We start from the raw sequence: 27,981 nt of genomic DNA, 5'->3' as shown, positions 1-27,981 counted from the left end.
GCATTCAAACTACACAAGAAAACTAATGCGCCGTAGGAATGGCATATTTTGAGTTCAGGAGTTTGAAACCGCACTGCTAGTCATAGTTTTGGGATTACTTTTGACATTGGTTTCGCCCCGTTGTAAACATTGACGTGCACATTTTTTGTTGTGCTTGCTGTGTGGACGGAATTTTTGTTTCCCCTCCGGTGGATTTGCCGTGGGAGAAATGAGTGACAGGAGGCGATCTGCCGCTGCTCTTAGCTCGAGAGCGCACGCATTTTCGGTGGAAGCCCTGATCGGGTCAAACAAGAAGAGGAAGCTGCGGGGCTGGGAGGAGAAGGAGCTGGAGTTGTCTATGGAAAGCCTCGCCACCAACGGACAATTAGGAGACGGCGAAGACCCGGCGCATTGTCTGGATATCGACCCGGGTCAGTGCGTAACCACCAGAAATCTCATGTTTTAGGTTTATTGAATATTATAATTTCATCAGACACGTGGACAATATGACAGGAAGAGGAAAACAGAAAATATAGCTTATAGTCTAGCCTATTTCAATCATCATCATCACCATCAACATAATCATCATCACCATCATCATCTCTTTAATCATGTGGCCTCAGGCTTCAGATGGAAGCCTAGTAGAATCTTGAGCAGTTAGCTTGCCTTCACAATACGTTTACAATTAAACAAATAGCCTACCGGTGACTATGATTTACATGATGATACATTTAATTGACATTCTTGTATCAGTATGTATCCCATAATTTTATACGCCTTTTGCCATAACCAAAATGAATAGGCCGAAGCGCACAGTCAAAATTGGCTCAGTCTGCGTTCAGTCTTCCAGGTTGCGCATATGTAGTCCTGTAGTGGCTATTTACTTTATCAATAGGTCTATTCGCTGCTTTTATACGTTTATATTGGTCTACAAATTGCCGTTGTTTTACCAACTTCCTGAATGCAGCTCATAACCTTTCGCAGGGCTCTGAAAGGGTTAGGGTTATTATACCCCCCCCCCCCCCTCCTCGCGTAAAGTGTCTCTGACATCTTTCACTTGTCTCAATATTGATACATAATTGGCCGTGACACTAATCAGGGAGTGGAGACATAATCAATTTGGTTTTCAACTAATAGGCATAATGATAATTAATCTAATTGTCCGACAAATAGTTTTAGTCTGGTGTGCAATTTGCATGATTTTTAATTCACGTAGGCCTTAATTTCCTCAGATTGTAGCGTATGCGTCATGAAAATGGATCATTAGTAAGTCAATTCGACTATAGGCCAAATTATAATTTTACTGATGTAGGCTAATGGTTTAGAGTTCAAACATACTTAGCCTATTTGTGTGTTAATGTTGGTGTTATAGAGTTGGCATATACTGTATTGTAAGGCCATGGACCACTCTCATTTCTACAATCTACATTATTAAAATTAGGAGCGGTGAACTTCGAGACGCATCCGCCCAAAAGTGAGACAGTAGGCCTGTCAATTTCGAATGCATTCTTTTTATTTATTTATTTATTTTTATTTAGGCCCAGGTCGAAAAAAATGGTCTAAATCAAATCTGTAATATGCTATGTTTGTAAACAAAATGCAGGTGAAAACACTTATAGGTCGACGCACCTCCGCCCTCGTTCCCTCGTTCCCTCAGCGGCTCAACTGTCTTTATTCACGGATGAGGCTTCCACCATATAGGATTGGATCATTTGATCAGTAATCATGAAAATACATTTGGTATTCCAAAATGAATTTGAATATCAGTTCGCAATAAGATAAATTCATGTTCTGTCATAGCATTAGCCTATAGCCTACATTAAATATTCATATACCCAATAGAATATAGGCTATTACATGTAATATCCCTGTAGCCTATCCAATATAATATAGTTATGAGGGATACATTATTTTATTTTTTTCTGTGAAAAAGAAAAGGTCACGTCAAGTGTGCGCTGTAGTCTTATGTCAATGAAGATGTGACAGTCTTCTGGCTTATTTGAAATTGGTAGGGTGGGCCTACCTTATTAATTTCATAAGTAAATGCAGTATATTATCAATAATAATAATAATAAAAATAATAATAATAATAATAATGTCCCAAGGCATAGGCCTCGATTAAGTGCACCCATCGTCTGCCATGTCTTGTTAAGTCCAGAGGGATTCAGTGCAACAGGCTTTAAGAACATTGGACTGTTTCAACAGCGACTGATGTCAAAAGCAGACGTCAAAAGACTAGTCCTCACTAAAAGACTAGTCCTCACTTTATTTACTACGTCCCTCAATGAAAAACGATCGAGACTGAAAATGTGCAACGTTTTAGCCACTCACGTTTTTAAAAATTATGTTACGGTTCATTTCAGGCAAATAAGATATAAAAGTAGCCTAATAGTATGACATCTGCCAGCAGCATTTTACCTATTTGGGTAAATTTGTAAAAGATTGACCTTCCACTGAATTGATTAATGCTCAAGATTTCTGATTTCGTCGAGGACCCCCAACGTGAACACTATGCGTGCATCTGTTCCCTGAACTATAGGCCTAAGCTATTTATTTTCTGTCAAGCTGTGGGAATTTTCTATTTTCTAGGATGATAAAGAAAACTTAACATGGCCATAGCAGTAAGCCTATGTCCCCCCGGAATTTCACTTTTAACTTTATTAAATGTTTAAAAAATGTAGGCTACACCTTGCATGATATATTTTCAAAACATGTAAAATCAGTCTACTGAAGGCAGAGAGAGGCACGCAAAATGACTGCTGTCTGAAACACGTCATTCGTGCTGAACAAGTGCTTCGCCGTTGAGAAGATGCCTCACAAATGAGGAGAACCGAACCAAATTTGTTCACGGCCTAGAAAGTATGGTATCAATACCACTGGGACGGCAAATCAAGGACAGTTTCACGGGGGCTGTTTCCAGGGGTGTCGTTGATTGAAAGGCATAGTCTCACAGGGCTTGCTTGTTAGGCGCGAGTTTCCTGGCAGCATTAACAGCACGAGGATCCAGCCTTGAGCGGGCTCCAGTTGACTCCTAAACCGGCGCTCATTGAAAACAGCTCGGCTCTGTGGTCAGTTTGTGCGGTTGAAATTCTTTACATAATGTTTTTGCCTTCATGTGAGCCTTTAAACCGACATAGTCGTATAACATTCTTATTGAAATACATGTCTCAGGGAAAAGCTTTAAGGAAACCACCACAGCACAATAGAATTGAATTAATCTCAATTCCATTTCTCAGAGCTATTTGCAATGTAGACCGTGAGTTTCAGACGGGCGGTGATAGGGCAACCGGTGTTGAGACTAACCTACCTACCACAGCAGCAGTCAGTAGAGAGAGAGAGAGAGAGAGAGAGAGAGAGAGAGAGAGAGAATGTTTATTATAGACCTGAATAAAAAAAATAACATTGACACGCTCATAATTTAACGCTCCCAAATATTTTATAACCACTCAAAGTACATAATATATTTAATACTTTCTATTAATTACATTCTATTCTATTATTTCACAAAAACAAAATTAATGAATATCAACGCTTTTCTCTAGCCTACTTTGCAGTCAAATGCTGTAATGCGCTCGAGCAGAGAAGGTTCTCTAAGCTTTTGTCGCTTTCTTTTACTAAAGTAGAAATTCCGCTTTGTATAAGGAGTTAGAATTATCTAAGAAATGTTGATAGAAAGACAACATATATTGTGAACTATGAAAGGGCTCATTTTAAAGTTTTTATTTTATTGCCTCTAGCAAGGGTCTGAATTACATTCAGCGGAAACAGGTAGTCCCGTTTCTTGTGGGTTGGCTTACTCTGCAATTTCATGGTTGGTAGATTGTTACTTGCCCACTTAGAAATTCCAGCTACAACTGCATTATTCTTCCATTCATAAATCATTCACGGTGGGGTTCCCCTTGCAATAAGGAATGGTAGTAATGATTGGAGATGAACAGAGGTAGTTATCTTATGAATAGTTATTTTGTACGCAAATCAAATCAAATTATATTTATATAGCCCACTTTAACATGCAATGTCACAAAGGGCTTTACATGAACCCATAGAAATCAACAAGAGAGACCGGACCAAAACCTCCCCAAAACAAGGAGAAGCTCCTCATGTTCATGGGAGAGAGAACAAGGCTCTTCTCCTCCCAAGACTGTTGAGTAGGTGCTAGATGCAGTCCATTGGTAAGAGACTAAATTTGTTTGTCATGTAATGTCCATAGGCAGTAAAAAAAAGAGAAAGGAAACCTGATCTTAACAGCATGTGGTAAAGTTAATTACGAGAGCGAAAGGAGGCATGTCTTGATCCCCAGTGGATCGTAGAGCAAGCCATTCAATAAACGTGCAGGGCTGTGAAGTGTTCTAGAGGCGGGAATATGCAGTAGAACACAGTCATGTCTCTGGTGCTGTAGTCCTAGGGATACGGTGCAGGTCTTATGCCTATACGCATTCAAATGATTTTCCCAATGATAATGTTTTCTCAGCACAAGTGGTCAGTGCATGGGGTGTGAGAGTAGCGTCATTCTGTTTAAGCGCCGTAGTTCTTCCCTCCTATGATCTTGTCCTTCCAACCGCCCTTTGGTTTCTCAGCCAGCTGTGTGCAGATGAAGAGCATTTCAACTGACTTTATTGGAAAACCAAACCAATTCGCGACACTCAGTAGTTGTGCTAGCTCATGTAATCAGGCTCAACACAAGTTCACATGCTAGTGTAGAGACAGAGCCTGACACAGCCCAGAGCCCAGGCAGATGTTGACGCTGTGTATTTCTGAGCGGGTTAGTGAGTAGCTGTGGTTATCACCACACACTTCCACATTTCCAGCAAGGTACACATTTTCTTCATACACATTCCATTTCTTCATCTCCTTTTTCTCGAAATGTCTTTCAGCCGAGCAGCATCTGTGTTGCACAGTGTTCCATAGTATTCCAGGTCGTTCCTTGTGGACGTTATGGATCCTAGCAGTGTTGTGGAGGACTGCTGGCCGGTGTGAAGCCAATAGGGACAGGGGGGCGCTGCGTCCTGATATGGCTTGTGAGGGACAGTCTGGAGACTCAGTGAGTGGACGCTAGTGAGGGACAGTCTGGAGACTCAGTGAGTGGACGCTAGTGAGGGACAGTCTGGAGACTCAGTGAGTGGACGCTAGTGAGGGACAGCCTGGAGACTCAGTGAGTGGACACTTGTGAGGGACAGCCTGGAGACTCAGTGAGTGAAAGCTAGTGAGGGACAGCCTGGAGACTCAGTGAGTGGACGCTTGTGAGGGACAGCCTGGAGACTCAGTGAGTGGACTCTAGTGAGGGACAGGCTGGAGTGCTAATGGACAGACATTTGGTTTGTTGACAGTCCAGGCGTCAGACAGCAGCAGAGGTAGTGAGGACCTAACCTGGTGTTGCTGCCGGTTCGGTCCGTCAACAGCTGCTCCGCCAGCCATGTTTGTGAGCTCCAGGGGTGCTGGTGGGAGAGAGGGCCATCACTGGTATCACGCTGAAAGGATCTCTCAAGAGGTCGATGAAGAGTCTCTCTCTCCTCTCTCTCTGAGCCGCCCCCGCCATCCTCCTTCCTGCTCTCTGCATGTGTCCACGTCCCAGCATTCTGACTGCCTCTTCTGGCCGTGCTGTCCTCGTCTCCGTGTCTTCTGGCCGTGCTGTCCTCGTCTCCGTGTCTTCTGGCCGTGCTGTCCTCGTCTCTGTGTCTTCTGGCCGTGCTGTCCTCGTCTCCGTGTCTTCTGGCCGTGCTGTCCTCGTCTCCTTGTCTTCTAGCCATGCTGTCCTCGTCTCCTTGTCTTCTAGCCGTGCTGTCCTCGTCTCCGTGTCACCAACCTCTCAGCAGCTCTGGATTTGCATAGCTGTATTTGTAAAGGAGTGTACTGGCAAGTCAACCTACTCAAGTCAGGCCTCAATAAATAATATATTATTACATTTTGGTATATAAACAACCTATTTCACAAGATATTGTGATGTAGAATTCTAAAATTACATATTCAATTTTCAAATAGCCTATATTCTGAAATATAGGCTAGGCCATTACACTTTCACAGATGGAAAATATTCAGAAATATATTGCATGTTCACAGATTTCAAATGTATGATTAAATAGCCTAATGAAAAGACCACTGGGCTTTTTCTACTATAGTCTGATAAAGAGGAGAGTGGCTTGATATCATTCACTTATTCTGTTTCTGGCTTTTGAATTGTGGTCGATGTGTACCATGAGGAATTTTTACCCATACGGCTGTAATTGGTACATTTCAGAATCACATGTCTAAGGATATTTCCATGGCCTTTCTGAAACCCAACCACATCCATGATTTGAATGGGTCTTGCTTCAGGTGATTTGGCTGTAGAGAAGCAGAATGTGCCACGTTTCCCGAGGCCGTCGCTGTGTAGTAGTGTTAGGCATACAAGGAACTGCATTTTCACTGTCGTGTTTTATCTTCTCAGATTCCGAGGCGAGCCCCGGCTCAGACGGGGAAGGGCTAGCGGAGAGGACGTCGTGCTCTTTCGGTTCTCCAGCGGAGCTCCCCCCCGCTGCCTGCGACCCGTCCCCCTCCGCCTCAATGGAGGAGATCCAGGTGGAGTTACAGTGCGCTGACCTCTGGAAGCGCTTCCACGAAATTGGCACGGAGATGATTATCACTAAAGCGGGGAGGTAGGGCTAATGCACTTACCTATTTTTCACATAACTTGCGACTACTCTGTGCTTCTTGCGCATTGACCTGGACGCTTATCCATTGGCTTTAAGTGTATAGAGGCTGTGTGTTGCCTGTGTTGGTCCGTTCATGTGTTCGAGATCTATTCATGAAGTCCACAACAAATCCATTAGTTATAATGGGCTCAAGGTGGACTTTCCGCGCTTTGATGGGCATATTTATTGTTCTTAGCGGGAGGAGTGTATAAGGATCTAGGCCTCACACACACACACACACACACACACACACACACACACACACACACACACACACACACACACACACATACACACACACACACACACACACACACACACACACACACACACACACACACACACACACACACAGGGAAGGTAGCGCTGCACTTTTGTAGTTACCTGTGTTTTGAGGGTGCTAATGTGATGCACGTGGGGGAGGGTTGCAGCTCTCAGGCCGTTTGTGAGGGCCTCTTCCCGGGCAAATATCACAGAACAGCCATCACAGAAAATAATGGTTTCTAATTAATCTCTTTGGAACATGGTTTGGTTTCTTTTGGGAATGCTATTACAACCCAAACCGAGCCTATAATTGAATATACACAGTTCTCAGGTAAACCAGGGCTCGTTCTCGCCGGGATCGCCAGCCCCCCCATTACAAATTACGACCAAGCGATCAAGCAGTAGGCTATATAGGCTACAACTAAATAGTAGCCTACTAAATCAGCGCGAGTGGATATGCCAGTTATCTGTATGAAAAATGTATCTTCAAGTATAGGATATATTTGCCTGATATTTTTTTGCTGAATTTAAATAGTGCAATAAGCCTACATGTGATACTTGGACATATCTAGTAGAAAATAGACCCATAGGATTCTGCAATGAGAGCCTATGAAAAATAGATAAAGATCCAGTACTGTGCCAGCAGAGTAACGAGCAGCCATTACATGAAGTCTTTCATAATTACCCAATGATCATTGCTGCACGCGGAGGGATCTTGTAGAACGAGGCCTGCAGACGCATCGGGTTTGAATGCATGTCTGGGCTATTTAGGATAAAACATTCTGTTAATTGTGAAGTGTTTTCATCTGGTGTCTGTTCACAGAAAGTCGGTAGGCCTATTGTCCATGTTTCAGTCATAAACATATTATAGTCTAGTAGGCTACTCTAATATTCTTTTTTGTTGACACAAGGTTTATTGCAATTCATACGCTAATTAATAGCTTTGCCTAAACCTATAACCCTAAATTCTTTATTTTATTTTTCTCAAAACATGTAAGCTACTCATTTTTTTTTGTACGGCACATGCATAAACTCAGAGCAGTTTAAATAGACCTCACCTCTGATGAACGTGTCTTCGTTATATTTATATATTATATTAAGGTTGGTAATCGCCTCATAAATATAATTATTCTCAATTGAAGCGTAGTAAGGCTTACACGAATAGCTGCGTGTATTTCATGCCCTTGCTAATAATAAGCCTATAAATTCAGTGGAGAAGGGAAGTAAGAAAACAGCCCTCTTTTCTCATTATGGAGGCCAAGATTTATGACGTTAAAATGAAAAGAAAAATGCAGCTTTTGAAGTGTAAAACGAGGAATTAACATAAAATGACCCTCTCTGTGTTTGCAGCCCTAGATTTAATATGGCGTCTTTTTCTACTTATTTTTCCTCTTTGCATCGATTTTTTTAAGAAGTGGAATTTGGTTCATGAGGGGAGTTTGTCGCAACCTAGTTCATTGTTAGTGTCTTTAAAATATGAAACGTCCTACTTTTTAAAATATGAACAATATTTAAACTATTTAATGCGGACAAAATGTTGATACAGACATATTAATGAATTGTCATATAAAATTATTCGTCTAGGCGCTGTTATGATGGGATTAGGGGGCATGAATGACCTCATTTGACTGGCGAGACATTGGTCAAGCCTTAAACAAGGCCTCTCCTGGGAGGCCCAGGCCTGTACTTGGTTTATTTAGCATATAGGGCTGCATGGAATTACTACCTGTTGAAATTATGCACAGTGATTATTTCATTTTTTGACAGCTCTACTTTCTATCTGTGTATCTGCACCCTGACCCGTATAGGGTTTCCCTGTCTTTTTCGTCCACCTCTATCCCTGTCCCTCTAACTCCACCATGTCCCTGTCCCCTCTATCCCTGTCCCTCTAACTCCACCATGTCCCGGTCCCCTCTATCCCTGTCCCTCTAACTCCACCATGTCCCTGTCCCCTCTATCCCTGTCTGTCTAGCTCCACCATGTCCCTCTCCCCTCTATCCCTGTCCCTCTAACTCCACCATGTCCATCTCATGTCCATCTCATGTCCGTCTCACGCCCCATGTCCCTCTAATGTCCGTCTCACGCCCCATGTCCCTCTCATGTCCGTCTCACGCCCCATGTCCCTCTCATGTCCGTCTCACGCCCCATGTCCCTCTAATGTCCGTCTCACGCCCCATGTCCCTCTCATGTCCGTCTCACGCCCCATGTCCCTCTCATGTCCGTTTCACGCCCCATGTCCTTCTCCCCGCCAGGCGGATGTTCCCGGCCATGAGGGTGAAGATCGTGGGCCTGGACCCCCACCAGCAGTACTACATAGCCATGGACATTGTGCCTGTGGACAACAAGAGATACAGGTACCGTCTCTCTCTCTCTCTCTCTCTCTCTCTCTCTCTCTCTCTCTCACACACACACACACACACACACACACACACACACACTGAACACACACACACACTGAACACATTTTCTCAAAGTGAGATATTTCCCAAGAGATTGATGTCAGAATTAATTTAGTCCAAAACTAAATGTCCAACCAACTCGGCCAACAAACATTCTTTTTTTGATGGATGTCTAAGAAAGGAAATGTCTAGCAGGGATCAGGTTGTGAAAAGCATGTTCACATACGATGGCAATGGATCTGAAATAATGCTCTCTATGTGGCCTATGTGCATCCTGTGTGTAGGGCTTCATGATGGATATCCAGGGGTAAAGCATGAAGAGACCGCTGGCATGAAGCTCTCTCTGGGCTCCGAGAGAAACATACTTAAGAACTCTGAGGAGAGAAGAGAAACATTTATGACGAGAGGTCTTCTACGTGAGGAGAGTTTTAGAATATCATTGTCCACCATAGAAATGAAAGGAAGATGTGACATCATTTATTGTGGTCTACCTAACGATGATTATTAGTTTGATGTTAGGAAGACAATGAAGGTTTTTATTTCCTCTGCGCTGGTAACGTCTCAGAAACTGGACACAGCTCAGGATCTTGTAAAGATGCCACATCTGTGCTGTATGACAAATAAAGATTCTAAATTCAGATGTATCTACGTTGCATATTAGCCTTATATACTGTATTCATAATCTATATAAGCATCACAGACACATTAATGTTATATAAGCATCACAGACATATTACTGTTATATAAACATCACATACATGTTACTAAACATCTCAGATATGTTATTGATATAAGCGTCCCAGACATTTCATTTCAAATCTTTATTTATACTCGTGAAGCACTGAGGTTTCCCTCATTTACAGTGATGACGAGTTTACACAGAGACACAAATCAACAAAACAAATGCAATGTACAATAATAATAATAATAATAACAATGATAATAATAATAATAACAATAATAATAATAATAATAATAATAATAATAATAATAATAATAATAATAATGTAAACTCTGTGACTGAAGGAAGTACCTCAAGCTTTAGAGTCTGTTGTAAGGTATTCCAAGTATAAGGAGCATCATAAAAAAAGTAGTCCTTCCAAGTTCAGAATGCACTCAAGGAACCCTGAAAAGAAGCCGATCATTTGATTGGGTCTGGTAGGTGCCAAGGCTCCAGTCCAACAGTGACCAGATGTACCTGTAAGGTGGACGTTTACATGTTACTAAACATCACAGACTTCATGTGACTGTAAATATCACACTGTTCTATAAATGAGACTGTTTTATAAACATCACAGACATGTGACTGTTATATAAACACCACAGACATGTTACTGTTATATAAACATCACATACATGTTACTAAACATCACAGACATGTGACTGTTATATAAACACCACAGACATGTGACTGTTATATAAACACCACAGACATGTTACTGTTATATAAACACCACCGACATGTTACTGTTATATACATGTCACAGACATGTTACTAAACACCACAGGCATGTTACTGTTATATAAACATCACAGACATGTTACTGTTATATAAACATCACAGACCCCTGTACAGTATTTACCTTTCTATTAACTGACCTCTGTTGATACAGTGCCTCAATATTACAGATGCTTGAATAATGCTTCCTATCATTAGGGGAACAGCTGTGTTCCCTTGTGTTTGGTGAACAGCCGCTGGTTGTCTTACACAGAACACTGAAGCAATGCATGGACTGTGTACAATATGCAGAGTCCTGGTTTTAGTGAGTGGTGAGAATGTCAGTTTAAGACCTGGATCCTGGGCTCCTGCCTCCTGCTGTAACTTACGTAGCATCAGTCTCTGAGGGAACTGACCAGAGAACCGAAAAATATCATGGAGGATTTTAGAAGCCAGAAGATCTTGTAAAATTAAATAGGATTTTCTTCCTGGCCTGGGAATTGACCACAGGGCTTTGCAAACTGAGCTCTGAGCTGTCACTGGAATGTGTCATAGTTCTCGAGAGTTGGGGTCTGGAAATATGGTCTTTATTGGAATTTACATGCTTTACTTAGGCGCTCTGCCTCTCTTTAGGGCTGGCTCGTTAAATCTCCTTATAGTATTTGTCTTTTATGTGGACAGTTGGTTAGTTCTAAGTTTGAATCGCAAAATAGGAAAGTGCAGACACCAGCACTGTCTAACTCTTCAAACGTACCTCATCCCACACACACACACACACGCCAGCGCATACACTCACATGCCGGTGCACAAAAAACACACTCTCTCTCTCTCTCTCTCTCTTTCACTCACTCACACACACACACACACACACACACACACACACACACACACACACACACACACTCTAAAAACACAGGTTTGCCATAATGCAAACTAAGAACACAGGCCCGTGGACCAGTAGAGTAATGTAACGCAGATACTTAGTCTGTCACTACAGTAACCCAATATACTGCCTGGGTTTGGCGAGTGTGAACGTGGGCCTTTATGTCTCTGTCTGCCTGTCTGTATTTGTGTGTGTCTATAAGAGAGTATACGTGTTAGATGGGTTGAATGTGTGCATATAGGTGTGTGTGTCTGTGTGTGTGAGGGAGTTAGTGCCCCCCCCCCATCTGTCCAAAGGGTGTCACATAAAGTCCGATCTTTATTGATAGTGCTGGTGCCAGATGGCAGATTTATGGAAGATGAAAGGGGACTAATCAAATTTCCATTCCTGTTTGGGGCTCAGGTTTCCCTCTTCTTTAACACTCTGCCTGCTACACAGCGCGTAACCCTAAACAGCCTCCAAACAGGAAATTACACAACGCCTGGCATCCTGCGTGTGTGACTGGGTCCGGGGCAGGTATGCGTGTGCTTGTTAGTGTGTGTTTACTATTTTATGTGTGCCTGTTTGTGTGTTTTTGTGTGCATATCTGTATATGAGTGTGAGAGAGTGGTCAAGTGTGTGTGTGTGTGTCTGTGTGTGTGTGTGTGTGTGTGTGTGTGTGTGCATGCGCGACAGAGAGACGGAGACCGACAGCATACAATTTGAGGCAATAACAAAGGGCCCAAATGAGAGTTTTGTCCGTGTTTTACTGCTGAGTGATGACTTTGGCAGAGGCGTTGCAGTTAAGCACTTTCAACTGTGCGCCGGCCCAGAACTAAAGGCAACCAGCTGTGAGGCGTCCTGGAGGGGCCCCGCTCTCCTGGAGGGCCCCGGGGCCGCTCGCCGCTGGGCCCACACCCATACTCAACATCTCATATTATGACTGAGCTTCATCGGAAATGTGCTGTTAGATGTGATACTGTGTGTGTGTGTGTGTGTGTGTGTGTGTGTGTGTGTGTGTGTGTGTGTGTGTGTGTGTGTGTGTGTGTGTGTGTGCGCGCACATATGGAATATAACCTCACTTGCTGTCAGAGAATTGAAGGGCTGTGGAGTTGCAGCTTAGTTTGCGTTGTTTTTACGACCATATTGTGAGTTGGTATTGAAAATATTGAGAGTTAACATCTCTCAATGTGAGGCAAACCACTGTAGCTATTTACTATAATCCTCACAAGCCTTGTAATATGCAAGATTAAATTGTAAATTATTTAAAACCCTAACTACAAAGTTTGACTATCTGGCTAAGGCATTAAGCATGGTCTCCATCTGTTGTCCAGGTACGTCTACCACAGCTCCAAGTGGATGGTGGCCGGCAACGCAGACTCCCCGGTCCCTCCCCGCGTCTACATCCACCCGGACTCCCTGGCCTCTGGGGACACCTGGATGAGGCAGGTGGTCAGCTTCGACAAGCTGAAGCTCACCAACAACGAGCTGGATGACCAGGGCCATGTGAGTGACTGACTGACCCATCCCTGAGCTGTTCGCTGGCTGTTAGATCTGTTATCTTCACCCTAGTCCCAGAACAGCTCTGGAGAAGACTGGGTGAAAACTAAACCATTATCACATTTCACATCACATATCACATTTCTGTACCGTGGCTCTGGAATTAGGACGGCTAAAATGTTATAATATGGCTACTTGAGTCAGAAGTCAAATACTATATATACCAAATTATATTGTTTTTGCCAACTAGCTACAGTTGGTCTGCTCTGATAAAATTATTATGTCTCCAAAGGGGTCTTCTCATGAACTGTGTGCTATTAGAGTCACATTGCTTTGATTACTGGTGCCTGACTGGAGGTCTGAGAAGTCTGTTCAGATCCATCTCTCAAGGGTTCTTGATTTAGGGATGCCAGGTAATGTCATTATCCAAGATGAGCTCATATCTCTTCACTCTACTAGAGAGATATGCAGTATAATTGGAATCTCTTTACAAAATGGCTGCCCGTAATTTGTAGTGTTGTGTGCTTTGCTGGGCTGGCATACCATTGTCCTTATATGGGCCTGTAAGTTGATCCTATCAGCGCTTGGTTCTGACCAGGGTAATAACGTGTGTGTTAGATGCTGTACAGCAACCAGGACTTCTTCTGTCAAACAGCCTTCTAGAAAGTTCTTTGTTCTTCTGGAGACTTAGGGGAGAGAGGAAATTAATTTTGAAACTTCCTGTGTGGGGAAACCTCCGCCCCACAGATAGGCGTGCTTCTGTCTATTGTCTCGTCCATCAATCTCCAGCCAGCGCTGTCATCAGATCTCTTCCTCCTCAAAAACAGGCGCTATTAACGTGTCAAATATCTCTGCTGAAACGACATTCACGATCAGCCTAGATTAAGGCACATTTTTAATCAGCAGTCCAATATGACTAATGCAGACTTGGTCTGAATGATGGGCTCCATAAGTTGTTGTGATTATTAGACATTATTAGATCTGTGGAATTGCATCGGGGCCGTTGCGTCACCATATCTCATTTTCAGAGTTACCGTCTCTAAGGGTTTCATAAAAGGGTCTTAAGTAATCAAATATATAAGTGTTATTATCATCTACTAATGACACACAGTCAGCATGGTCAGATCAGGTCCCTGAGCTGCTCAGCGTGGTTCTGAGCTCAGCGTTGTCCGGGGGGGGGGGCGCCTCAGGCCCGGTCCCCAGGAGGACGAGGTGACGAGGACGGGGGAGAGAGACGGGGGAGAGAGGGGGGAGAGAGAGAGGGAGAGAGACGGGGGAGAGAGATGGGGGAGAGGGAGAGAGAGAGGGAGAGAGATGGGGGAGAGGGAGAGAGAGAGGGAGAGAGACGGGGGAGAGAGACGGGGGAGAGGGAGAGAGAGAGGGAGAGAGACGGGGGAGAGAGAGAGGGAGAGAGAGACGGGGGAGAGAGACGGGGGAGAGGGATACGGGAGAGAGAGAGGGGAGAGACGGGGGAGAGAGATGGGGGAGAGAGAGAGAGGGAGAGAGACGGGGGAGAGAGAGAGGGGAGAGAGAGACGGGGGAGAGGGAGGGAGAGAGACAGGGTAGAGAGAGGGGGAGAGAGAGGGAGAGAGACGGGGGAGAGAGAGAGACGGGGAGAGAGAGAGGGGGAGGGAGAGAGACGGGGGAGAGGGAGGGAGAGAGACGGGGGAGAGACTGGGGTAGAGAGAGGGGGAGAGGAGGCCAGAATATTACATCTACTGTCACCGCTGTTTTGGTCCCGTTTCCCCAGCCTGTGTGTGAGATGCAGAGGCTGGAGGAGAAGGATCACTCTACATGTGATCAAGAGCAGACTGGGGGCCGGAGGCTGGGGGCCGGGCTGGCGGGGGGGGAGGCCAGGCTGGGGGCCGGGCTGGGGGCTGGAGGCTAGGCTCGGGGCTGGAGGCAGGGCTGGGGACCGGAGGCTGGGGTCTGGGAGCCGGAGGCCGGGCTAGGGGCCGGAGGCTGGGGGCTGGAAGGCAGAGGCCGGACTGGGGGCCGGAGGCTGGGCTGGGCCTCCACAGTATGACGCCTTCACTCCCCCTCCTCTAATAACATGACTGTTCTCACGTTCTTCTCAATGATAACGGCCCTAAAATGAAACCAGCCAAGATGACTCACATTATTCACTCTGCAGGAAAGGCTGAAGGCTGAAGGCAAGGTTGAGTGCAAATGCTCACCTGCACACACACACACACACACACACACACACACACACACACACACACACACACACTTGTATGCATGCATGTACAGAAAAAAAATCATCATCCTCACTTTCCCTTTCAGATCATCCTCCACTCCATGCATAAGTACCAGCCGCGCGTCCACGTGATCAGGAAGGACTCCAGCAGCGAGCTGTCCCCCACCAAACCCGTCCCCACTGGGGAGGGAGTCAAGACCTTCAGCTTCCCTGAGACCGTCTTCACCACCGTCACCGCCTACCAGAACCAGCAGGTCTGCCTCCCACTGGACCCTTCTCTAGCCACTGTCCAGAACCTTTGTTGATTTAGTTGATTTGATCCAATCAGGGTTGTAGTTTATAATTTTTTCATGAATTTGTGACCAGGTATGGACAGCATGGGATTCTGTTAAACAGTATGTTCTGTATGCAGTTGTCTCGGCCAATGTGTGTTAAGAAACCAGAACCAGAAATCAGATAACCATGTTGATCAACTAATCGATTGATTCCAACGGATGAATTAATAAATTAATATATTCTCATTTCTTTTGAACAGTAACATATTTTTGGTTCCCTATTTTTTTCCTTTCCAGCATGTGCCTCTGCTTGTCATAAGTCTTGATTGTGATGTTCTTTGTGTTGGCAGATAACCAGGCTAAAGATTGACCGCAACCCATTTGCTAAAGGATTTCGGGATTCAGGCAGAAACAGGTATATTTCCATCCCGTGACTCTAGGACCATGTAATACAACCTGTCGTGGTGTTCGCCATGCTGTGCGGCGCAAATCTCCCCTTTTCTCCAAACGTGGCCCATAATATGGAAATAATCCCCTGGAGATAGCGCTTAATCCCGCATGCTGCTCCACATCAGATCAGTCACTCGCTCCCCTGCCAAGACCGGCCGAGCACTGGGTCACAGATAGAGACACGCCTCTCCCCTCCCTCTCTCTCCCCCTCTCTCTCTCTCTCTCTCTCTCTCTCTCTCTCCCCCTCTCTCTCTCTCCCTCTCTCTCTCTCTCTCTCTCTCCCTCTCTCTCTCTCTCTCTCTCTCTCTCACTCTCTCTCTCCCTCTCTCTCTCTCCCCCTCTCTCTCTCTCTCTCTCTCTCTCCCTCCCTCCCTCTCTCTCTCACTCTCTCACTCTCTCTTTCTCTTTCTCTGTATCAATCCATTTCCCTGTCGTTTGCTCTTTTTCTCTTCTTTTCCTTCTTTCTCTCTGTCTGAATTATCATATATAACGGGGGAAGTGCTGCACCAGGCCCTGAGCACATGAAAGCACCCCTCATCTGGACCACATTATCGGGGCAGATATTTGAGACATCTTTTTTCATTTTTCAAACAATAGAGTGCCTGATTTATGAACTAGCATTAGAAATTCATTGCCGAAAACTACAGATGAAAAGATTATCCAGGAATAAGATATTTATAGAGAGAAAATATATTTATCCTCACACATATCCTCCTTATTCAACTCAAACCCAATGCATGATGGTCATCTACCTCAGCACTGTTAAATGGCACTGATTAACTATCCATCCATATTACAGTGAAATAACATACATTTTAAAGCTATATTAAGCAAGGAAATTTGCAATTTAAGTACAGTTGTTTTCCATTATAAATTACATTTCTTAATATAGAACTTTATCAAGTATTGCCTTCTGATTATGCTGTCCTATTGGGTTGTGTCTGGTGACATGGCTTTATGGAGTGAGAGAGGGTCTAGCTCATTTGTTGTGTTTTGGTCCTGAGCGTATGAATGAGTGCAGTGATGGCGAGGGCCCGTGTGATTAGCGTAGCGCGCTAACGAGCTGGCATGGCCGGGGAGTTACTGGCCCTAAAATAACATGAGCGGGACAGAGGCAGTTTCCCCGGGACAAGGCCCAGCGGAGCGCGGAGTAAATCACGCAGGAAAGAGAACCGTGTTCAGATTCAAGATGAAACGTCACACAGATTTATGTGCTCAGTAAAAACCTGCTCCTTTTTAATGGCTCCAGTTTCCTCTGAGTCTGACTCCAGCTCTCCTTCGCTCTCCCCCTCTTCCTCTCGCACTGCTTTCCTCTCGTTCACACACACACACACACACACACACACACACACACACACACACACACACACACACACACACACACACACACACACCCTACTCTCCTTCTGTCTATCTTTTATCTGTAATCTTTTTTTCTTCCTGCTCCCTGTCCTCTCCCTCTCGTCCCTCCCTCATGTTGTTTTGTGTGTCTGTCCTTCTTTCCTCTTCATCCCTCCTTTCTTCTTTCAGTGTTTCACTTGTAGTTCTCTGTCCCCCAGAACCGGTCTGGAGGCCATCATGGAGACATATGCCTTCTGGAGACCTCCGGTGAGGACGCTCACGTTTGAAGACTTCACCAACATGCAGAAGCAGCAAGGTGCGTCTTAGACCAGCGATGACCTCATCTCCAATCATTTGCTTCAGGCCTACTTTTCCAATACCTCACAATCTATCTCTTAACTGTGTCTTTACCTCACAATCTATCTCTTAACTGTGTCTTTACCTCACAATCTATCTCTTAACTGTGTCTTTACCTCACAATCTATCTCTTAACTGTGTCTTTACCTCACAATCTATCTCTTAACTGTGTCTTTACCTCACAATCTATCTCTTAACTGTGTCTTTCAACCAAGGCTGTGCTTAAATGCTGACCTGGACGCATCCCTTGAATCCTTTATCTGCTGAACTCTCTGCGGAGCCTTGGAAATAAAATCATTAAATGAACCCACTGGCTGTGGAAGGGCTTTGTGACAGGAGCGCTCTCCCTGTAGCCGCCTCTCTGCTCAGCGCAGCGCTCTTGGTCATGGCTCATATCACCGGCCTCGCGCTTAAACCAACTAGATGTCCTTCCCCCCTGTCCTGCCTCAGGGTCAGGCTGACGTGACGCTCTCATTTTGTCTGTGCCGACATCTGTTTGTTATCAGCAACTTCTCTGAAGCAATTAGACGTTAATTAAAGTCCTTGCGCCGCTGATGAACTCGGGGCGATCCGTAGGACTCGGAACCAGCCCATAATCAGCCGTTCCCCTCGACGACGCTGAAGCTGCTCTAACCCCGGTCTGGGAGGAAAACATGACATCACCCCCCCCCCCCCCCTCGCCATTCCACCCCCCACCCCCCGTTTCGGCCCGACAGAACCCTGCAGAACTCAACAGAACTCAACAGAACGCAGAGCTGTTATCGAAGGCATATGGTGCAGAATCAGAACCCAAGCCAAGAGAGTCCTGAATTATTTAGTTCTGCAGTTTTTTCTTTCCTTTTTCTGGTTTCTTCAACTGCATTCTTCTAACAACAAGATGAACGCCGGCCAAATTCTCATTAATAAAGAAATATACGATTGATATCCCACAGCTATTGCAGTACCCGAAAAAGCTTGAATTACTGGATGTAGATCTGTGCCAAGAAGTAACCCCCCCCTCCCCCGCCCCCGGCCCACCGCCCCACCGACCCCTCCACATGCAGCCTCATCCACACACGCCTAAATTATGAATGCATGATTCTTTATTGAGCAAGAGGGCTAACTCCCAGCTCTGTTGACCAGACATGTTCCAAACTGAAGCCATATTTATCTTTGGATACAAGCAAGTCAAGTTATTTACAGTATATGGTTTCGGATCTCATAAATGGTAGTATCTCAAAGAATAATGAAGTCATGAAATTAGTTTCTTAAAATCAGATGTTGAAAAAGTAAATAGCAGTCAGATTGGCCGCAAATGCCCACTAAGTGTAACACCAGGTCCTCTAAGGAGCGCATGGGATGGCTCCTGTGCCAGACTTGAACAGGAATCCCGCTGCCTTGGTTAAGATCAAGAAGCAGCCGTAGCTTGAATGAGACATAAAGGCGGCCAGAGACCCAATTACTGAAATGAGAGATGTTCTCTGAGTGTGATTGTTGGCTGCTGCCTTTGTTTTTATTTCACTCTGTGGCTGGCTCTGTCTCACTGCCTTTGCGCGTGTGTGTGTGTGTGCGTGTGTGTGTGTGTGTGCGTGTATGTGTGTGTGTGTGTGTGTGTGTGTGTGTGTGTTTGCAGGGGGAAGCACGGGCACTTCTCCCACCACGTCCAGCACCGGAACCCCATCCCCGTCTGGCCCCGCCCACCTGCTGTCCCCCTCCTGCTCCCCGCCCACGTTCCACCTGGCCCCCAACACCTTCAACGTGGGCTGCAGGGAGAGCCAGCTGTGCAACCTGGGTCTGTCTGAGTACCCGGCCTGCGCCCGCAGCAACATGGCGGCGCTGCAGGGCTACGGCGGCCTGGCCGACAGCTCCTACGGACGGCCCCCCGGGGGCTCCGCCCAGCCCTCCGAATCCTTCCTGCCCCAGAGGACTTCCTCTCTGATCGCCGCGGGCATGCAGGGAGGCGGCCACGCCTCCTTGGCGGCGGGGCCCGGTGGCGGCGGCGGCGGGAAGATGGAGGCCTACGGCGGCCAGCTGACCTCCTTCCCGGCCTCCCAGCTGCAGTATGTGATGCAGGCGGGTGCTAACTCCGCCTCCGGCTCCTCCTCCTCCTCTGGCTCCTCCCCCTCCTCCGCCCACATGTTCAGCGGGGGCCACCACCACGTGCAGCAGGGCTCCTACAACGCCTTCTCCCTGCACAACCCCTACAACCTGTACGGATACAACTTCCCCTCGTCGCCCCGCCTGGCTGCCAGCCCGGAGAAGCCCCAGGGGGGCCTGCTGTGCTCCTCCTCCCCCGCGGGCGCCTTCGCCGAGCGCCAGTACCTGTCCAACGGAGGCATGGACGGCATGCACATGATCGGCAACGCCGCCGCCGGCCAGCAGGGCGGCGCCTCCTGTGACGGCCGTCAGTACGGCTCGTCCTCTCAGATGTCCATGCACATGGTGTGAGGCCCGGGGCCGCCCTCAGCGCGCCCTCGGAGGCCCGGACGCCGGCCCCGCCTCTCACCACGTCCGTCTGCTCTTCACCTGTAATCCATCACAAGCTTAGAGACATTTCTACATTTTCCTGAAGTGTTGTTTGTATACCGAGGTACAAAGTGAACCTTTCAAAAAAGGATGTTTCACCTTGTGATGTTTTGTTTTGAATTTCACTCCATGGGCTTAAAATAAGGGAGTGAAGCTATTATTTAATTGTCACACTTATGGAAGCAAAGTTAGAGAGGATATAGCCGACTCACTCATGGACCGTGGGGGTCTCAGCCCCGTCCGGGGGGGGGGGGAGGACGAAACACACACTCTGATTCTAGAGGGACACCCGGGGGTCTCTGGATCTGTTAATGGTGCAATAGTAACGCCAGCTCTGGAGCAGCGTGGCCTGTACTCTGCTACGCCCCGCTGCTCTGGACACGCCGGGGCCTCACGCCACAGAAACCACGGCCACGGCTAACGGGGGAACGCGCTGTGGAAGAGGAGAGGCTCTCTGAAGACCGTGAAGGGTCTCGTACTGTAGTGACTGAGGGCTGACTGACTGACTGACGCTCTGGGGAGCGAGGGTGAGGAGGATGAGGGCCGAGGCTGTGAGGAGGGGGACGGCGCGGGGGACAGATGACGTCCCAGACTCAGAAGGCAGGGTGACGGAGGAACTTAGTCTGTGCAATGGGGTCAGGCGTTGGCCCCCCGCCTCACAGTGGACACACTGTACGAGCCGGCCTATTCAGGAAATCACCACACTATCTTATTTTATCAACCGCTTTCCTCGTGGACTGGAATGGCTTCACAATATCTGAGTGGATTACCTTTTAAGCATATATAAGATGGCGAATGCAAACCATAAGCTTTGTTGTGTGAGAAGTTATAAAGAAAAAATAGGAAAACAGAGTAATTAAAGTATGTTTTGGTGTGTTGTAGATATGTGTATTTAAGTGCCAAGCAATAATACAATTATATGGGCCAATTTATAATGAAAATAAATGTGTGAAAAAGGGAATGGCAAAATGTTTCTTTTGGAAGGCCTTTAAAAAGAAATGTAAATAACAGGTGCCAAGCACAAAAAAGCTCAATAAACGTTTTAATTCATTCACATGGTTTTGAATTTATTTTATTCCAAATCAGAGAAAGAGAAACAAAGGTACAGTACTTTTTGCAAGATACTGAGTTATGTGAGTCTGGACTTGTAGCAAATTGATTTACCAGTCAATCATATCTCAGAGCAACGGTGTCCAAGAATGGCATGATTATTAATCACAGAGATTGCCTATTCTCCAAAAAACACACATCTGCTTTGGTCCAGATCATAGGCATGGGTTTCAAACAATGACGCAACACATCTATCATAGAGGGCGAAAAAAACCCTGAGAGTTGTTCCTGCTGGTTCTGTTTACCCCAGAGAAAGAACCAAGCCTGTGCGCATCATGTTCTCAGCAGCACTGTTGTATTGGTGATGCACATAAATATGCCACCTGTTTGGAGAGGAAACTGACCGTAATCATTTGAACATTTGAGAAGGGGGAAAATATTTCTGACCGGTCTATTCTTGCTTAGCGGTGCCCCTTCATTACAGAGACCCAGACTCTGTGATTTAGCAGGCCAATCAGCATCCATTACACGGATGTCTTCTGAAGGGACGGGTTCTCCCCAATCACAGCTCATACGCACGGTTCCAGCCATGAAATATCACATCTGAACCATCATCAGAAATGAAGGGGGTCCCGGACCGTAGAGACAGCGCGCAGTATTAGAAACACCTGTTTTCCAAGCATGACGCCCATAATGAGTGGATGTACCCGAGAGGAGTGCATGATTTCATAATTTGGCAGAACTCCATCTATCTGGACATTATTTCCAATAATTATTCACATTATTTGTCTGATATCCCGCTACATGGTTCCAGGAGCATTTAAAATCAACTTCTCCTCACCGCGGTTTACCTCAGTCTACAATTTGAGGCACATACATGCAGAGAAGAGCTCCGAGTAAGAGTTACAAAGCATATGACATCATACACAGATCTGCTGTCCTACAGTAAACTGCACATCAAAACGCTGCCTTGCGATGCCAGATCAGCTCTGAAGTGGAAAAGAATGGCTGGAAAAACAGCCACCCTTTCATCTTGGCCACTTTCATTAGCAGGGAAATATGCAAACAATCCGATTGATTGATGCACACGGCTGCCATGTAGTAAAATATGAAACTGGAACTATTTAAGATTCCAAACACACTTCTGAGGGGCTGGAGACTTTACGAGCCACTCTGAGAGAGTTGAAGCGGTTGTGGTGCCCGTGCGCAGCTCGAGGCCATCTTGAGTGACAGCGCGCTGACTGGACGGGATCCCATATTCCTCTCCTCACTCACTGATCTTTCTCTGTGAGCATATTTTAGACTTTTAACAGACTCTTATATGCAATATCCCCTTCCCTCGGGAACCCTACTGGACTATAGTGACTAACTGAAGATCATTATTGGGAACTGACGGAATACTGGAAGGAACCCACGTCGTTTGGGAACAGGGGTAGTTTTGATTGGCTGCTGGTTGGATGAATCAGCATATACGACAGTCTGATCAGATTTCTGGTAAACTATTGCCCTCTTGTGTTTATTTTCCTCTTAGCTCTGGATTCCTATTGGCTCATGATATGACTTACAGCTCTGCAAGAAGATTCACTTCCTCAGGTGTTACAGTACTGACGGGAGTATTGAAACAGTAAATCATCTCCTTCACAACGGGGATTCAGATTCTTCCAATTTTACATCTTGAACGAGGTTTTACATCTTGAAAGAATTTTGAGAGTAACACATCAGGATGCAATGCTGTTCTACCGAACAAAGACATTGATTTACTGCCAAATGCTGGTATTTCTATTGACACAGAAGTACATTTTAGAGAAATGTAACGTTACTGCCAAATATCAAATGTGATTTAAGAAGATTATAAAACAGGTATCTTTTGTCATAATAATTGCTGAAAATCAAAACTCAAGCATTTTTTTTAAAATATCACTAAAGTTACCATAGTCTGAGGTATTATTGAAAAAATAGGTGAGTTCATAGGCTTCTATAATTGATCAAATACAAAGTGAAGGGTTTGAAGGCCCATAACTGCACACCATTGAGGTCTTTACATCACGGTTACTGATGATGTAGCGGGGGTCTGATGAGTTGGCTGTTGGTCTCAGGGAGTTGTTAAACACGTCACACTCCCCGCGTTCCTACTAAAAGAAAAAGAAAAGATACAGTACCTACACTTCTGACTTGTGTTGTTATGTGTTACCTCTGTTTTGTCCTCCATTTGAAGGAAGGATGAGCAGATCTGGTTGGCGGCGCATCGCTCCTCCTGCCCCGCGTGAGAGAGACAGCGCTGGATACGTCATATTCAGTGTTGGGAGTAACTGATTACAAAGTAATGGATTACTGTAATCAGATTACTGTCTCCATTATCTTGGAATGTAAGGGATTACATTTGCGTTTTCAGTACTCAGACTACAGTTACTGACCTAATAAGAATGGGATCACTTTGAGTTACTCATGCATGTGTGCCTGCTCTCTGTCATGTGGTTGATATGCGCACGCGGTCTCTGCAGTCGTGGCTCAACTGACCGTTTATGTCATCAGCTGCTATAGGATCAGATTTTCTATTGTCTACTATGATCTGGGATGCAAAACTGATCGTAGATCAGCACTTATATGATTCAGAGGAATGTTCTGGTTTAGAAAGTAGTTCAAAAGTAAAGTAATTAATAATCTGATTACTTTTCAAAGAGAATCAGTAAAGTAATCTAATTACAATTTAGAGAAAGTAATCAGTAGCTTTACTTGATTACTTTTATTAAGTAACTTGCCCAACCCTGATCATTTTCAATTATGAAGAATCACACACACACACACACACACACACACACACACACACACACACACACACACACACACACACGCACACACACACAGACACACACGCACACATACTGTATGCACACACACACACACACACACACACACACACACACACACACACACAACTCACACACACACACTCACACAAACATTGATACTCACACCCACTAAGTCAAAAAAGCCTGATTTCACACTCATAGGGCAAGGCCTCTCTCTGAAGAGAGGACGTGCAGGTCAACAGGAAACACTCCAAAATGTGTTTTTCTTCTGAGGGGAAAGAGATGTTTGAGATAAGCATCAGCCCAGAGGCAGGTGGTTCTGATAAAGCTCTGGACCCAGATGCAGACAGCCCAGCCCAGCGGGTCCTGCTGAGTACAAAGACTCCCTAGTGGGACGCCGACACCCCTCAATGAGAGAGGTCCGGTCCAGTCCCGGGGATAGGGTGACTGACCGGGGGGATGACCCGGATACCGAGACCCAACGAGGCCCAGACGGAGCAGAGAGAGGGCTGGACCGGCAGGACGGAAAGGGTCTGGAGGTGGAGGGGTCAGACCATGAGACCATGGGGTCAGACCATGAGAGATGTCGAGGGGGGTTCAGATCGTTGAGCGTTGAGGAAACTTGCCCTTGAGAATCAAGGGGCCTGGTGTTGGGGGGTGGCTGGGACGGGTCAGGAGGGTAGGGGTGGGGGGGTGGGGGGGTACTGAAAGGGGGGTTAGTGGGGGTAGGGATTGGGGGTGATTGGGGGTGGTGTGTGGGGGGGGGGAGGGGGGAATAGCACACAGATGTGGTTTTGTCGTAGAGGGATGAAGGGGGGGGGGCGGGGGGTGCCGTGCCCAGATACAGCGAAACAGGTGTCCCAGGCTCCACCAGGAGAAATGGAAATTAGGGACGGCCGGCCTGAGAAGCTCAGACGGGATTTGAACGCGATGATTGGAGGAAATCAAACCCCAGAGTCCCGGGGTTCCCAAGTCCTCCACAAGACCAGCAGGACGCAGCCTGACTGGGTGGATACTGTCTCTAATTCCCTCATTGATCCCTGTATTTTCTGTCACACACCAGGGCTATACTGTATAGATGCTATATGAAACAGAGTGGGACTGCAGTATGAGTGTGCTAGCCTATAGAAGCCAGATGGATAGGACTGACATATTATCCAGAGACCTAAATACTAGAGATGTCTGACCAGTGATAGGGTCAAACAGCATACGCCACTCTGGATATATGGCTGCATGAGGAGAATAAGGCTTTACTCTGCGCCATAAATAAAATAGCCTATAAAACAACACTCTGCTTTTAAGTGAGCATTTCGAAGCTCTGGAGCCGCATGCCTCCCTTGTCCTTGACAAGCTTCTGACTGGCCATTCTGACTTTCCATTCGTCGCGCTCGTTATTCTCACAGGAAGTTTGTTTAACGGTCAATAGATGAACAACCATCATTCAAGCCATTTCAAAATGCACGACTAATCCCCCCAGCTAAATATTCTGGAAAATATTCTGCCAACACACATGCATACTATAAATCACCTTTATAATGCTTGTCACATAAAATGTTACTACGACTGTGGGCTTAAGAGCGTGTCCGTTGTGTTAAGGCAGTGGCTGGGTCTGATTTTTGGACTGCCGTGCCGCGCTCGGTTCCTGCACCATCAATCTATCCATGGCGGCCACGTCTGCCTCGGGTGCGTGTCTGAATGCGAGTCCGAGGGTGGCAGCTGCATTCCTTCATGGTCCTCACCTGCACCGCTTAGGAGGGAAGCTGTGGACGGATTCGCAGAAATTTCACGGCGACCTTCCTGAAATGGACTAGTAAGCAACGCAACGGTCTGACTGATTACTCGGAATAAACTGCATTCTATTCTGGTCTGGATATCACTATTAAACGGGCCGGCGGTAATCCCTGGTAACAGGGCCGCTGAAAGCTGTCTCGCCCCCGGGCTCATCGCGCCCGTCCCTGGGCCCAGCCGGGGGCGCATAGCGACGTGCGCCGGGCGCGGAGGACAGGAAGCTGGCTCGCTCCTTCCCCTGCTGGAATCTGGCATTGCTGCACACGCTCAGTAACCAGCTGAGACACCCATCTTCCCTTGGACTGGGAGCGCGCTGACCAACTGCTCTCATTCTCCCAGAGACCATTTTAACTCCCTAAAATGCACACAGTTAAAAAGAAGGTTGCCTGTGCGTGTATGTGTGTGTGTGTGTGTGTGTGTGAGAGAGAGAGAGAGAGGGAGTGTTTGGTTACAGTCAATCATGTGAAAGAGTGTGAGTGGGAATAAGCTAAAGGCAGAGACTGGACTGCCTTTAACTCAGGACAGGGCGTCTGACCCAGGAGCCTGCTAGGCCTAGACCAGGCTAGGGCTAGAGTTAGGGGTACAGCTAGGCCTAGACCCGGCTAGGGCTAGAGTTAGGGGTGCAGCTAGGCCTGGACCAGGCTAGGGCTAGAGTTAGGGGTACAGCTAGGCCTAGACCAGGCTAGGGCTAGAGTTAGGGGTACAGCTAGGCCTAGACCAGGCTAGGGCTAGAGTTAGGGGTACAGCTAGGCCTAGACAATGCGGGGGCTAGAGTTAGGGGTACAGCTAGGCCTAGACAATGCAGGGCTAGAGTTAAAGGTACAGCTAGGCTTTGGGCCAAGGGTAGGGCTAGAGTTAGGGGTACAGTTATGATTAGAGTGAGGGATAGGGATAGAATTAGGGGTACAGCTAGGTTAGAGTTATTGGTGCTAGGGTCCCTGGGCTCAGGCTAGCGGTTGCCTGGCATCCAACTGTGGCTTTTGCTTCATGGCCGATGGGCTTTTAAAGGAAACAATAAATGTTACAACATGCTTAGAGCCTCCACAAGCAACACTTGTCTTCTCGGTATAGAAAGCAGGTGGTGAGAGTGTGTGTGTGTGTGTATGTGCGTGCGTGCGTGTGCGCATGTGTGGAAGTGGGGGTGGGCCTCCAGTGTACGAACACGTAAATGTCATCAGTGTGTTCTGTATATGGTGGAGGGAATTTATACATTTCATGTGGTTAAATGTATTCTGTCCCAGAAAGTTACAGTATATTTAACAGGATTGGTGTTCTGGCAATGCCTTTGTGTGGTATTGGGTGACAAATAGGAATGTTCAGAGTTCAGGTTGGGATGTCCCATAACAACTGTAGCATACACTTGTTTTTTCCACATCCTTGCTGATGACCCCCCCTCCCCCCACACACTGCGGCCCAGTAATCCCTCACACCTGCTTCACAAAGCAACGCCAAGTTATTTTTTCTACAGCGGGGGAGAGACCCACTGGAAAGAGCCCTTTAATTGGCACCCAGCACATTAGTCCTAACACACTAGTAGGCAGTACAGACTGGGCTTAACCTTTAATTCAAGTATTTTTTAGCACTTTTCATTCAAAGAACATAATTGTGGAAGCAGTGTTTTCATGTGTAGTGCGAGGTGGTCGGTGCGAACAGCTACTGTATCGTAGCAAGTGAGGTGGGGGACAGTCAGCATGACAACAACTGTTTTCGTAGGATTCAAGGATTTAAAAATGTTTCTTTTTCATATGTTCAATACGGGTACCATGTACAATGACATGCTCATTAGCATGTAGTATCATTTAGAGTATATACATTTAAACCAATAGGAAGAAAATATTAATTCAGTGTGGGATGTGTTACTCAGACTGTAAACTTACAAGGTTAATACAAGATTCACCTGGCTTGCTGGTAAGATATGCGCTGCTAACAAAAAATAAGGAATAGGAAGAAAAAATAAACTTTAGGCAAAAAACTCCACCTCATGTATTAACCCTGTATTAATTAAGCGGGTGTTTGACAGTGTTTCAAATCATATCCAGAATATCATAAATATATTTCTTCAAACGGGCCTCAAAACAACTGTTGTAAAACCGTT

At 46.1% G+C, this 27,981-nt stretch overlaps 1 protein-coding gene across 1 annotated transcript; it reads left to right on the top strand.

Moving 5' to 3' along the window:
* Positions 1-208: 208 nt before the first annotated feature.
* On the top strand, positions 209-20,160 carry tbx15 (T-box transcription factor 15; the record flags this gene model as incomplete). The annotated part of the gene is made up of 8 exons (XM_084459856.1): positions 209-410; positions 6,404-6,611; positions 9,164-9,265; positions 12,945-13,116; positions 15,397-15,564; positions 15,936-16,000; positions 17,595-17,692; positions 19,346-20,160. The coding sequence occupies 8 exons, from the start codon at positions 209-211 to the stop codon at positions 20,158-20,160; spliced, it is 1,830 nt and encodes a 609-aa protein (XP_084315982.1).
* Positions 20,161-27,981: the final 7,821 nt, after the last annotated feature.

This window comes from Borostomias antarcticus, assembly GCF_949987555.1.
Source record: "Borostomias antarcticus genome assembly, chromosome: 2".
Taxonomy (NCBI): domain Eukaryota; kingdom Metazoa; phylum Chordata; class Actinopteri; order Stomiiformes; family Stomiidae; genus Borostomias; species Borostomias antarcticus.
This window is presented reverse-complemented; position numbering and strand designations above follow the sequence as displayed.